At 43.2% G+C, this 15,297-nt stretch overlaps 1 protein-coding gene across 1 annotated transcript in view; it reads left to right on the top strand.

Moving 5' to 3' along the window:
- LOC143963684 (dual oxidase 1-like) overlaps window positions 1–15,297 on the top strand; it is a 246,905-nt gene that overhangs the window by 126,332 nt on the left and 105,276 nt on the right. Inside the window, exons 14-16 of the mRNA XM_077473400.1 lie at window positions 6,411–6,586; window positions 9,631–9,749; window positions 14,766–14,903. Of these exons, the coding sequence (XP_077329526.1) occupies window positions 6,411–6,586; window positions 9,631–9,749; window positions 14,766–14,903 (433 nt within the window). The remainder of the gene's footprint in view (window positions 1–6,410; window positions 6,587–9,630; window positions 9,750–14,765; window positions 14,904–15,297) is intronic.

Here is a 15,297-nt window from a genome sequence, read left to right as displayed (position 1 = left end):
CATGCTCTTCTTGCTCCTGCTCATCCGCCCCGGCACCATCCTCCTCTGACTCCTCATCAGACTCCTGTTGTTGACTTGTCTCAGATAGAGTAGCCCCCCCTGGGAATTCATCCAGCATTGCGACTTCCTCATCTTCCCGCTCCTGCTCCTCCACAGCCTGATCAATGACACGACGCAATGCACGCTCCAGAAAGAAGGCATAAGGTACCATGTCACTGATGGCGCCATGGCTGCGACTGACCAGTTTGGTGATCTCCTCAAATGGCCGCAGAAGTCTGCATGTGTCGCGCATGAGCAGCCACTGGCGCGGTGAAAAAAAACCCAGCTCCCCAGAACCGTTTCTTTCGCAGAGTTCATACAGGTAGACGTTAACTGCACGTTTCTGCTGGAGCAGCCTATCAAGCATATAGAAGGTTGAGTTCCATCGCGTCGGGCAATCGCAAATAAGACGTCTGACCGGCAGATGGTGTCGCCGCTGAATGTCAGCAAGGCGAGCCATGGCCGTGTAAGATCTTCTGAAATGGGCCGAGATTTTCCTTGCCTGCCGCAAGATGTCCTGGACCCCAGGGTATTTGACAAGGAATCGCTGCACGACCAAGTTTAAGACGTGTGCCATGCACGGCACGTGCGTGATTTTGCCCTGTTTCAATGCGCTAAGCAGATTGGCACCGTTGTCACACACCACTTTACCAACTGTCAAATTGAGCGGTGTTAGCCACTCATCTGCCTGTGAACGCAAAGCTGAAAGGAGTGCCGGGCCAGTGTGGCTCTTTGCTTCCAGGCACAACAGACGCAGCACGGCATGGCAACGTCTCACCTGGCATGTGGAATAGGTTCTGGGGAGCTTGGGCGGTGCAGCGGAAGAGACGCTAGCAGCGGAAAAGGAGGAGGCAGCTGAGGAGGAGAGGGAGGAGGATGGAGTAGGAGGAGGAGAAGAAGAGTCAGGCCTGCATGCAATCCGTGGCGGTAAAACCAAATCTACACGGGTGCCACGGGTTACATGCTTGACGGCCGTCAGAAGGTTCACCCAGTGGGCAGTAAAACTGATATACCTTCCCTGCCCGTGTTTGCTAGACCACGTGTCTGTGGTCAGATGTATCTTGGCACCGACACTGTGTGCCAGAGATACATTCACTTGCCGCTGAACATGGCCATATAGCTCTGGGATGCCCTTCTCTGAGAAATACTTCCTTCCTGGGACCTTCCATTGTGGTGTTCCAATGGCCACAAATTTGCGAAAGGCCTCCGAGTCCACCAGTTTATATGGCAGTAGTTGGCGGGCTATGAGTTCTGACAAGCCAGCCGCCAACCGTTGGGCAAGAGGGTTATCCGGCGTCATCATTTTTTTACGCTCAAACATTAGGCCCACGGAAGCCTGCCTTTTTGCAGAAAAATGTGAGCTTGGCGTGATGGAAGGTGGAGTGGAGGACAATTGTGAGGAGAGAGGAGAAGGAGAAGTAGAAGACGAGGCTGGACGGTGAGAGCCTGCAGTGTGGCTTTGTGTGTTCCGTTGCTCCCACTGGGCTCGGTGATGGCTGCTCATGTGCCTTCTTAAGGCGGTCGTCCCTAGGTGAGTATTGGGCTTACCGCGACTAACGCGTTGACTGCAAAGATTGCAGATGGCAACGCTATTGTCAGCAGCGGACACGTTAAAAAAAGCCCACACTGCGGAGCCATGTGCCGGTGTCCTGGGAGCGCCAGATGTGACCGTACATGGTCGATGACTCGCTCCTGATACATTTGCAGTCTGCTTTGTCCCTCCTGTGCAATGTAAGTTATTCCTGCTTCTCCTCCCTATCTGCTGGTCCATATCTCCCTCTGAACTCCCCTCCTCTTCCTCTCTTGTGGGCACCCACGTGACATCACTAGACACGTCATCATCAACGTCACCTTCCCCACCGCTATAAGTAGAGATCTCGGAGTAGGCAGCAACACCGGGGACCAACCTCCTCCTTGGGCTGATCTGGGTACTGTCGTCAGACTGCTGAGTAGCGCTTGTTGCTACCTCCTCTTCCTGATCCAATACCAAGAGTGGCTGCGCATCAGAAATGTCCTCTTGATATGGATCGGAAAATAATTCCAGTGACTCAAGCGGAAGGTATGTGGTGGTGGTGGTGGTGGTCGTGTTGTTGGTGGTAGTGTCTTTGGGGGTGCACATAGCAGAGAGTGAAGAAGAGGGTGCAGATCGAGAGGATGAGGAGGGTGCAGAAGAGTAAGGCTGAGCGAGCCACTCAACCAAGTCTGGTGCATCCTTTAAAGTAATTGAACGCACCTTCTGCAACTTCCCACTTTGGCTCAAGCCTGTTGCTCCTGCCCTACCCCTACCACCCCTGCGGAAGGGCCTGCCTCTTCCTCTGCCTGTCATTTTTTAAATGACCCTGTGACAAAACTCTTAGTCCCTATACCGATGAAGGACTGCTGCAGTATAGGGCAGCAGTCAGCAGTGGTGCACGTCAACCCTATCTATTGTGGACCGATAGCGGTCCTTACAGAACAGCAGACTGTACCGCACTCAAGCCTATGTACCGTAGCACCCTATACCAAGTTACCAGTCCTTATAAGAACTTTTGTGGACCAAGCAGGTTGTGTATTAGTGTTTAGCAGACTGTACGTCAGTCCCTATACCGCTGAAGGACTGCTGCAGTATAGGGCAGCAGTCAGCAGTGGTGCACGTCAACCCTATCTATTGTGGACCGATAGCGGTCCTTACAGAACAGCAGACTGTACCGCACTCAAGCCTATGTACCGTAGCACCCTATACCAAGTTACCAGTCCTTATAAGAACTTTTGTGGACCAAGCAGGTTGTGTATTAGTGTTTAGCAGACTGTACGTCAGTCCCTATACCGCTGAAGGACTGCTGCAGTATAGGGCAGCGGTCAGCAGTGGTGCACGTCAACCCTATCTATTGTGGACCGATAGCGGTCCTTACAGAACAGCAGACTGTACCGCACTCAAGCCTATGTACCGTAGCACCCTATACCAAGTTACCAGTCCTTATAAGAACTTTTGTGGAACAAGCAGGTTGTGTGTTAGTGATTAGCAGACTGTACGTCAGTCCCTATACCGCTGAAGGACTGCTGCAGTATAGGTGAGCGGTCAGCAGTGGTGCACGTCAACCCTATCTATTGTGGACCTATAGCGGTCCTTACAGAACAGCAGACTGTACCGCACTCAAGCCTATGTACCGTAGCACCCTATACCAAGTTACCAGTCCTTATAAGAACTTTTGTGGACCAAGCAGGTTGTGTATTAGTGTTTAGCAGACTGTACGTCAGTCCCTATACCGCTGAAGGACTGCTGCAGTATAGGGCAGCGGTCAGCAGTGGTGCACGTCAACCCTATCTATTGTGGACCGATAGCGGTCCTTACAGAACAGCAGACTGTACCGCACTCAAGCCTATGTACCGTAGCACCCTATACCAAGTTACCAGTCCTTATAAGAACTTTTGTGGAACAAGTGAGTTGTGAATGTTTAGCAGACTGCAGCAGAAGGGCAGCAGTCAAGTATAATATCCTTTCTATATTTGGAAGAAAGAATATTATACATGTACAAGCCTATTACTGTACCACTGATACCAGTCCTGAAAAGAACCTTTGTGGAACTAATAATAACAGCAAGTCTTTAAAATTACCCTCACTGCCTGACAACACTGCTTCCTTCCTGTCCCTATACAAATTGGCAAAAAAAGAGAACGATTAGTGGTTACTGGAACAGCTCTTTTGTGGACCTTGATAGTAACAGCTAATGATGATGATGATGATGATGATGATGAAAGACTAATCTGGCTGTCCCTGTAGCATACACCGTCCTTTCCCTTTCTCTAAACTAACAAAAGACACTCAGGCTGCTGCAAGAATCAGCAGCACAGCAAACCTATCAACACCTAACACCTATACCAGTCCTGAAAAGAACTTTTGTGTACCAAATAGCTAGTGGTTTATCTCTCCCTACTCCACACAGGAACCTGTCCCTATCGTAACAGAAGAAAGAATGTAAAATGGCCACCGGATCGGGTGTATTTATAGGTTAGGGGGAATGTCCAAGTGTCCATGTGCTGTCATGTCTCAATTGGCTGTCCTGTATCACATGATAAACGTGTCACCAAAGGTTAAAGTTCTTGTATACATTAAACACGTAAGTCCGCCGCGGCGAACGACGGAAAAAGGCGTTCGAACGTGCGGACCGCGAATGTCGGAAATTCGCCGCGAAACGACCGCCGGGCGAAACGTTCGTCCATCACTAATCTTTAGTACTCTCCTACTAAAATATCCTGCATGTCTGATAAAATCAGTGTTTCTCAACGACTTTCACACTAGGATGATGCAGCAATTATCAGCTCAGTGAATAACTTTCACCAAACTTTTAATTACACTACTACTATAAAAAATATTTTCTGACACTGCCCATATTATAAACAACTACTCATCTAGTTTTTTGTTTTGTTTTTAGTTATTGCAATTTGCTAATCCTTAGATATGGTAGTTGCAATCATTTTAAATAGTTCTGATTTTATTTTATTTTTTGTTTTTTCATCTGATAATCTTAATGAATAAAACATTTTTTTTCCTGTGTTGGCTCTGCTCAGTCACTCAACTGTATTTATAGAGGCAGCCATGATTGTTACCCAGATTGGGATTAAAACATGTCTGCCTTTGCTCATCTTCATTGCATAAGTGATGACAGGATTAGACGTTCTAGCAGTGGCGGCACTAACACAGCCCCCCCACCATAACCCGCTGTCCTTACTTTGGATGCGGGCGGTGAGAGCATGGTGGGCTCGGGGAAAGCTGGTGTCTGGGGTCCTCTTCTGAAGCAGCTTCCACAGTTTCATTTCGCTGTTGCAACACGCCTTGGTGGGCTCCAGATGGAATGCTCTGCTTCCCAAATCCACCCTATTATGAAGCCTATTAGAGCCTATGGCTCTAATCAGGTTCTTAAAAAAAAACCTGGCTGCTCTAATCCATATGCGCGGTGACCCGAAAGGGGCCGGACACATGAATAGGGGTGGTAGTAGTGGCCGTGGATAGATTCAGGCTATGCATGAATCTATCCACTGCATATAGGGGGTGGAGAGTATAGAGGGGGCAATGCCCGGGTGACCCTAATGGACGGGCCACTCCAGCGTTCTAAAAGATTCAATTGTTCTCCAATTAATTTCACAGGAAGTTGCAAGGACGTTACATTTCTGGGACGATCAACAGATATTTCAGATTGTTTTCTGAAAACATTCTTAGCCTAAAATTTAAGGACTGGTAAACTGCAAGATTTTGCAAATTTGGGATTTGATACCTTTTAAGAGATTGAGATTTAGGGCCTAGAACCTTTTTATGGTTCTTAGCATACTGACACTACCTACTAGAGCAGTACCTAAAAGAAATATAACCAATCTTAAGCTAAAATGAATATACCATTGTACGTAGAGGTCTACTAAGAGCTTAATTAGAATTAGGTTATAAAAAAAAAGATCCCAAGCTTTGAACATTTCATGGAGCACTGTTCAATTCACCATCCCAAAATGGAAAGAGTATGTCACAACTGCAAACCTACCACACAAGAATGGCCTTTATGGAAAATTGGCAAGAAGAAAGCCATTGTTGAAAGAAAGCCATAAGAAGTCTCCTTTGCAGTTTGTGAAAAGCCATGTAGGGGACACATCATCCTAAACCCCACCGTGAAACATGGTGGTGGCAACATCATGTTGTCGGGCTGCTTTTCTTCAGAAGGGACAGGGAAGCTGGTCAGAGTTAATGGGAAGATGGATGGAGCCAAATACAGGGCAATCATAGATGAAAACCTGTCAGAGTCTGCAAAAGACTTGAGACTGGGGAGGAGGTTCACCTTCCAGCAGGACACCAACCCTAAACATACAGCCAGAGCTACATATGGAATGTTTCACATCAAAGCTTATTCATGTGTTAAAATGGCCTATTTAAAATCCTAACCTTAATCCAATTGAGAATCTGTGGCAATACTTGAAACTTGCTGTTCACAGACGCTCTCCATCCAATCTGACAGAACTTGAGCTTTTTTGCAAAGAAGAATGGGCAAAAATGTCACTCTCTAGATGTGCAAATCCGGTAGAGACATATCAAAAAAGACTTGCAGCTGTAATTGCAGTGAAAGGTAGTTCTACAAAGTATTGACACATACTTTACAGATATTTATTTGTAAAAAAAAATTGAAAGCCATTTATAATTTTCCTTCCACTTCACAATTATGTGCCACCTTGTATTGGTCTATCACATAAAATCCCAATAAAATACATTTACATTTTTGTTTGTAACCTGACAACATGTGGAAAATTTGAAGGGGTATGAATACTTTTCAAGGCACTGTAGATCTTTAAGTACTCAAAAGAAAGCGTCATTGCTTTTAGCATAGTAACATATATTTTTTTCCACACTGTAGTTGTTTGATGACTTGGCAACACTCTATGACAATGATATAAATAAATTAGAGCTGCTTCCGGGTGCCATGCTGGAGAGTTTTGGAGATCCAGGGGAGCTTCTGACTGCCATTGCTCTGGACCAGTTTCAGCGCTTACGAGATGGAGACCGATTCTGGTTTGAAAATTCAAGAAATGGGTAAATATTAATAACTGCTAAGCAGGTACAAACTCAGATATCCTTACTTTGTAAAATGTTATTTTTATTATTTTCCTTCAAACAGAATGCCCAACATAGTAGTTCATAATATAGAAAGAGGAACATACTGCATGAGCTAAAGCATCCACAATACACATTAGTACTCAAAAATAAATGCACCTTTTAGCAACACAACTGTTACTATTTTGTAAAGGAACAAGAACAGGATAGATCTAAGCATGAATCTCTCTGCAAACATTTTGCATTACATTCCAGTCATATGTGAAAAGTTCTTCTTTCTTCTGTAGGTTTTAAAGTCAAGGACACAGCCCAAGTTCCGTGTCTCCAAAGCAAAATAAAACCAACACCCTCCAAGAGTTTCATAATATTTTAATATTAAAAATGCCCATTCAACATATAAAGTCTCAACCAACCTATTAAACCTATGACTATTAAAATCCCTTGTTAACACTAGGCCTCATTTATAAGTTTATATGAAAAAATAACATCTGTTTTGCTCAATTGTGAAGAGTGAGGCCGCGTACACACGGGCGGACTGTTCGCCCAACCTTGTCCGCTGAACAGTGTTTGGGCGGACAGTCCGCTCGTGTGTGGGCTTTCAGCGGACAGTTTCAGCGGACAGTTGGACGGACAAAGTCTTTCGGAAATTCCGAAAAACTGTCCGCTGAAACTGTGTTTGAGCGAACAGTCCGCCCGTGTGTGGGCCTGTCCGCTGTACTTTCGAAATGAGCGGACTGTTCCCGCTCGGAAAGTCCGCCCATTTCGAGCGCGTGTACAGGTAGGCGGGGCCCGCGAAGGAGACGTCGCGGGCTCCGCCGCCTGGAATGGGCTTAAAGGGGAACCCCAACGCCGAAAAAAATCGGCGTGGGGGTTCCCCCAAAGTCCACACCAGACCCTTGTCCGAGCACGCTACCCGGCCGTACAGCGACAGCGGCGACAGAAGACCGGGCCACCGCCTGTAAGAGCTACAAGAAGGCGCGGTGGCCCGGCAGAAGAACCGAAGAGGGGGACAGAAGAACGGAAGGCAGCGGCGACAGAAGACCGGGCCACCGCCTGTAAAAGAGCTACAAGAAGGCGCGGTGGCCCGGCAGAAGAACCGAAGAGGGGGACAAGACCCCCGAAGTCGGGAGAAGAGGCCGGCGGCGGGGAGGAAGAAAGCCGGACTCCTCCGCTAGTAAAAGAGCTACACACACATAGCGGAGGAGTCCGGCGAGAAGACCCCCGAAGACGGAAGACCCCCGGAGCTGTGCAATAAAATATTTTTTCCCCTGTGTTGTGTTTTTTTTTGTACTTTATTTCACAGGTGAATGGGTAGGGGTACATTGTACCCCATACTCATTCACATAGGGTGGGGGGCCGGTATCCGGGGGCCCCCTTCTTAAAGGGGGCTCCCGGATTCCGATAAGCCCCCCGCCCGCAGACCCCGACAACCAACGGCCAGGGTTGTCGGGAAGAGGCCCTTGTCCTCATCAACATGGGGACAAGGTGCTTTGGGGTGGGGGGGCCGCGCGGCCCCCCCTTCCCCAAGGCACCCCCCCATGTTGAGGGCACGCGGCCTGGTACGGCTCAGGAGGGGGGGCGCGCTCGCTCGCCCCCCTTTCCTGGACGGCCGGGTAGCGTGCTCGGACAAGGGTCTGGTGTGGACTTTGGGGGAACCCCCACGCCGATTTTTTTCGGCGTTGGGGTTCCCCTTTAAGCCCATTCCAGGCGGCGGAGCCCGCAACGTCTCCTTTGCGGGCCCCGCCTACCTGTACACGCGCTCGAAATGGGCGGATTTGCCTCCGCCTTACGTGGGCGAGTCCGTTCATTTCAAAAGTTGAGCGGACTGTTTGGCAAACAGTTCGTTGAAACAGTCCGCTCGTGTGTGGGCAAGTCCGCTCATGCAAATTTTGAGCGGACTGTTTGCCGAAACTGTTTGACGAACAAGGTTGGGCAAACAGTCCGCGCGTGTGTACGCGGCCTGAGAGAGAGAGAGAGACACACATTTTTAGAGTTCCCCTAAGTGCACGGGCCCTGTAGCTGTTGCAACACCACTGTTTTCACTGCATTATTTGAGAGATAACTTGCTAATGAATGTGTAGCATCATAAAAGCTGGCTGGGTTGAGGGGAAATAAAATACATTTTCAATCATAGGTTTGATGGTCAAGAAAAGATTACCTTTCTTAAAAATGAAATCTAGGGAAAATTCAAAACTACCTTTGCAGTGGGGATCCCCACATTGCAAGAGTGAAATGTGTGTTTTGTCTAGGGTAGTGGAAAAAAAGCATTTTTACTTACCTTTGCTTCCCTGGCAGCCAGCACACTCCTCTTCCCTCTGACATGCCAGGTTGTAGGTGAGCTCTCAGCATGTTGACTCACAATGCCAAAGTGCTGTTCCTGCATTGTACAAGATGACGTCAGAAGACAAATGAAAGGCAGAGCACCAAAGAAAAGTGTCTCTGGTTGCTGGTTATACAAAGTGGTAGAAGCCTGGGGAGTGAGGAATATGGTAAGTAAAACTGAAATTAAAGGTACTCAATAAAAAGGAGAATTTACCCCTTTGCAATGCAGAGGTGCCCCACTGCTTCGGTGGTCATGAATTTTCCTTGGAGTTCAGCCTTAAAAGATATTGATTGTTGATTGTGCAGAGTCCAGTGTTAATAAAAAAACTCCATCACATAAATCTGGAATCTAGAAAATTAGGGCCATGTCTCCATGCAGTAATGGAGAAGGGCAGCAATTCAGGTAAAATCAAAAATTTCACAGAATTGGAATGAACCTCTCTAAGGTGTAAACTCCATTTACAATTTACATTTATCTGCTGAGAAGGTGCCCAAAGAACAGGAAATGGCAGTGCATATTGACCAACTGCCATCTAACCTGGGTCTGGTGGCACTTTTTAATGTTTATTTTTGTTACTATTTCTGTTGCTACATGAAACTATCTATCTATCTATCTATCTATCTATCTATCTATCTATCTATCTATCTATTGTCTCAATTAGGAAAAGATAATACAGCTTTGTAATATATCTTTATTTTAGATTGTTCACAGTAGATGAAACAGTCAAGATCAAGAATACTTCATTTCATGATGTTATCTTAGCAGTTACGTCTGCAAGTGTTGGAGATATTCAACGGGAGCTTTTTACTTGGGTTGATGGTGAGCACATAAGTAATAATAGAAATGTCATCATGCAATATTGTACCTTCCTGCCATAATAAAGAACAGCTACCATGAGTAAATTTTATTATGATTATTTGTTACACTTAAAAAAGTCTTATGTTTTTTTCCAACACAACTTTTCAACATACATTTTCTCCATATCTAAAAGCTAGTTTCATATGTACTGATATATATGTGCATGGCTTCATGGTCCTATTTACAGAAAATGTGGACAGGGTTGTTTTAGCTGTTTCCTGGAACAAAGGCAGTCAAAGAAGGTACTTCCTTTAGGTGGTTAGACAGTTTTCTCTTTCTTCCTCAGAGCATTAAGGAAATAGAGCACCCCTACAAATACAATATTTTAATGTAACCCACCATCGACATCAGCTGATAAAGATATGTGACAGACAAAGTGATTCTATATACTTAATACTATCAATTAAGTAATTTTCTACCCATATTACTTTAGCACTAAGTGGCAAACAGTAAAAATAATACTTTTCAATCTGAAATAGTGTAATTATCCTAAAGTGTTCAATTGGAACTGCCAAACTATGAACGCTAAATTGACAACTAAAGTGACCATCATTTTGAAGGGGCCAATCTAATATCAAATGGCAAACAGGAGAAAGAAAAAAGAGAGATTCTAGAGTGGCACTGCAAAGCCCATTACGTCCTGTGTCAGTGGTATTAAAGGAAACTGCAGTAAAGTCTACAAACAGGGACACAGGCAACAAGGAATGTTAAGGTGTGTGCACATCGAATGTTTTTTTTTAATTTTGGATAGAATAGAGAAGGGTTAAACCTCTTCCAGCTGATTCATTTGCTGTCTCTGTACCATTGGGAACATTTCCAATTTATACCTCTCCCATACATGCAAAAGGAAGTTAGTGAAGGAGCTCCCAAAATGGGGGAATTCCCCTCTTAGACAGTTGTCCCCATGAACAAATGTCCCCATTAGATTTCCCCTTGACTATTGTTCTGGGTGCAACTCTAAAATGGATTTACTCTCATTTTCTATTTTGGTGAAGATAGTCACCAGTGCAAATAGAGGGGTGAATCTTACCAATGGAGGCAATGAAAACTCATCAGAAGGTCTAAGCCTTACCCTTTCAATCCAAAACTAAAACAACTTTTACCTAAAGATACAATTTAAATGCATTGAATTATTTATTTTTTTCCTTTTACCCAGTCACTGTCACTGAATCACAGGAATTTTGTAATTACAGTTCATTCTTAACCAATCAGCAAAAGTTTCTGGTTTAGAGAAATACTTACTGCTCTATTTATCTGTCTATTTGTATTTGATTAATAGGTTTACGTAAAGCACAACTAAAGGTAAACCTTTATTTTTGTTTGTTTTGGATAGAGTGGAGGACACCTTTCAGTTTTTATTGCTGTCTGTGTCCTCTTAGGGAGATTCACCCTCTCCATTTGTCCTGTTTACCATTATAATTGAAAGTAAAAGAAAGTCCCAATTTTGTGTTGTCCACAGAAATATAATAGAAGGCAAATCTTCCAATAGGGACACTAGTTCTGGTAAACTGGGGGTCCCCAAGGAATTTCCTCAATATGCAGGCATTTGCCCTTACTTCCAGTTTTGCCCATTCAGAGGAAGTAATGGGAATTCTCCCCAATGGGACGCAGATGTACTGACAGGGGTTATAACCCTCCCTTACTCTATTCAAAATGAAGAAAAACATGTTTGCCTCTAGTTTTAAATTAGTCACTTTAAATGACTATATAAATACATCTAGAATATAATACAAAAATAGTGTACTGAAAAATTGCTAGTCAAAACCACATTAGTTTGCAAATGTTTATTATGGTCTACTGTTATATACGGTATGGCTAAGATATCAGATTTGATAGTAGAAATACCCAGCCCCTTTGCTCCCAATCTATACAGAGAGACCTCATATAATTCAGGTACCATATATTAAAAAACAGTCTGGTATTTACTTAACTACTTAAGGACTGGAAATGATTTACCCCCTTAATGACCAGGACATTTTTTGTGATAGGGCACTGCGTTGCTTTAACTGACGATTGCGTGGTCATGCGCAGGTCATGTACCCATACAAAATTGATGCCCTTTTTTTCCCACAAATAGAGATTTCTTTTGGAGGTATTTGATCACCTTTGTGGTTATTATTTTTTGCGCTATAAACAAAAATGTCAATGTCAATTTTAAAAAAAAGCTATATTTTTTTACCTTTTGCTATAATAAATATACCCCCAAAAAATATTAAAAAAAAGTCTTCCTCAGTTTAGGCCGATTATATATTCTTCTACATATTTTTGGTAAAAAAATATGCAATAAGTGTATATTGATTGGTTTGCGCAAAGGTTATAGCATCTATAAAATAGGGAAGAGATTTATGCATTTTTTATTTCTTTATTTTTTTACTAGTAATGGCGGTGATCAGCGATTTTTATTGGTTCCACGACTTTGCGCCGGACAGATCGGACACTTTTGACACATTTGTGGGACCATTGACATTTATACAGCGATCAGTGCTATAAAAATGCACTGATTACTGTGTAAATATCACTGGTAGGGAAGGGGTTAACACTAGGGGGGCGCTTAAGGGGTTAAATGTGTCCCTTGCTAGGTGATTCTAACAATGTGGGGAGGAGATTTACTAGAGGAGGAGCCAGATCGCTGCTCCTACTTAGTAGGACAATCTGGCTCTCCTCTCCTGACAGAATGGGGATTTATTTGTTTACACACACATATCCCTTTTCTCTCGATCACGCGTGGCCGGCGGACATTGTGGCCACACGCATCATGTCCCCCGCCGTGCAGTGGGCATGCACGCGTACCTGCTATGGTTCTTAAAGGAGCTGATGTACAATGACGGCGATTCACGGGAACGTGCCGACCTGCCGCAGTATAATGAGGATGGCTGGTCCGCAAGTGGTTAAACATGGATATACCAACAAAATTAACTACAGTATTCGGGACTTTCTAGGCATTATAATGATAGGAAGATATATATTTATAAAATCAAAAAAGTTGTATTGATAGTTTCATTAAGAAAAATAAACTTAAAAACATCAGGTCTAACATATTACAACATATTTTATGTATATCCATCCCACTGTTCCCACATATTACCATAAATCAGTTTTGCATATAAATAACGCAATTTATATTTGTGGGATTGTTAGATGTGTTTTGAGAAACAAGTCTTCTCAGGGGCTGGAGGGCTAAATTATTTGTGACCCATGATACCTATTAGACAAGAATAAGTTAAAAAGTCCTTGTTGAAGGGTCCGCACATCCTCTAGGCAACCATGCAGGTAAACGCATGCCCACAAGAGACCCAGAGATACATATGCGGGAAGGGGGTCTGGTTTGAAATGTAGAAATATATACTGTAGGCCCTCCATCAGTTTTGCATATAAATAACACAATTTATATTTGTGGGATTGTTAGATGTGTTTTGAGAAACAGGTCTTTCTAGGGGCTGGAGGGTTAACTTATTGGTGACCCAAGATACCTATTAGACAAGAATAAGTTAAACAGTCCTAGTTGAAGGGTCCGCACATCCACTAGGCAACCATGCAGGTAAACGCATGCCCACAAAAGCACCAGAGATACACATGTGGGAAGGGTTCTGGTTTGAAATTTAGGAATATATACTGTAGGCCTCCACACTGACTCAAGTGAATAACTTGCATTCAAATTTTTAGCTCCAAAGTCTATTACATTACATCTTGAACAAGTTAAAACAAATTGGTCCCAGATCAAAGCTCTGGGGTACCCACTGACAACACTAGACCATTTAGAAAACATAATGTATCACTCCTGTCTGGACGTGCTTCTGCAACCAGTTTTCTATCTACTGTAGGTACATACAATTTCATTAATGTCAAAAGACCTTAATTGGAAACAAAGCATTTACGAGGTAATGTATCAAATTAGAGAAATACAATCCACAGGCCTTTCTTTATCCAAATTATAGATTAGCTCCTCATACAATGTTAAAAGGTTGGTCTAGCAAGAACAGCTTTTTGTAAATGGTTACTACTAATGATCTTAATATTTAGCCACCCAGGTTTAGCTTTTGTTCTTTAATATTTGTTGGAATGCACTGGCAAATGCCATTTTTAATATGTTCTTAAAGCACTTTCACTTTTCTTCAGCGTTCTTTGTTTCAAGAATTTGATCCCATTTAGTATCATGTAACATGGTGTACAGCTTAGTATAGTTGGCTCTTTTGAAACGTAGTGTTCTTGTCCTACCCTCATTTTCCTATACTTTGAGGCAAACATAAATAGTGTTACCTAAATGATTCCTTACTTCTATATCTGTAATCAGCTCAGTGTTGTTTGTAGTTAGTAGGTTCAGTGCAGTATTTAGGTCCTAGTTTGGGCTCTCACCATTTGATTTGTGAAATTGTCCTGCATTACATTCAACAAATGACATAGTATGGCATAGTGGAGTGAACAGTTCTTTATTCTTAATCAGTACCACGAATGTTGAAGTCCCTCATGATTAAAACATTCCCCTGCCTCCTTACCACTTGAGTGTGCTGTACCTTTAGAGCGATGTGCGCATGCACCCCTGACATCACCGGCCGCTACAATTGTGAATATCTTCTAAATGGTGAACATTTACTAAATATTCTTTATTCCTACAGGTAAACCTTATTATAGGCTTACCCGTAGGTACAAGTGAAAAAGTGGACTTTACAACCACTTTAAGGTGGCCATGCAGAGGCTAAATTAGAGAAATCAATCAATTCTCACATCCAGGCCAACAGAATAGACAGAGGGATCTCCACTACCATCTACTGTATTTAGGCAGCAATGACACCTGCAAGCTATTGCATTTTTTGTAAATAAAAGTAACTCAAACATGCTAAACTCAGTGAAGTGGGGTGCAGTGAAGTTAACATGTTTGCAACCAATGAAATATCCAGTCATATGAAGGAAAACGTACAATAGTGCATGTACAGTATATAGGACTAACATCAATTCACAATTTTCTTTTTTATTTCTTAGGTGATCCATGTCCTCAGCCAGAACAGATATCATCTGCAAAACTTTCCCCCTGTGCTCCTTTAACTGTTACGGACTACTTTGAAGGCTGCGTGTTTGGATACAGTGCCCTAATTGTGACCATTTGCTCTTTTCCTTTGGGTATGTATAGTTTATGATACTTATCAGTGTGTATACTGTATGTTGGAAATAATACAGATGATAACATTAAGAAAAGCTTTATAAAAATTAATTAGGGGACAGTGCTTTGACAACTATTATTAACCACTTGCTACCCAAGCCAATTTTTACATTTCTCATATACATGTTAAAATATGATTTTTTATATAGAAAATCAATTAGAACCCCCCAAACATGATATATTTTATGAAAGCAGAGATGTTGAAGAACAAAATAGTGGTTGTTGAAATTTTTTACAGTACACAATAAATGCACAGCAGTTTATCAAATGGAATTTTTCAGGAAAAATACACTTAAATGCATTTTAGTGCACACAAAAAATAATACCCAACTGGATGGACTATTGTCTTTTTTC

Source organism: Lithobates pipiens, unplaced genomic scaffold (genome assembly GCF_037356315.1).
Source record: "Lithobates pipiens isolate NorthernLeopardFrog02 unplaced genomic scaffold, aLitPip1_a1.2 Scaffold_8, whole genome shotgun sequence".
Classification (NCBI taxonomy): Eukaryota; Metazoa; Chordata; class Amphibia; order Anura; family Ranidae; genus Lithobates; species Lithobates pipiens.
Note: the sequence above shows the minus strand (reverse complement) of the source record. Positions and strands in the feature narration are given on the sequence as shown.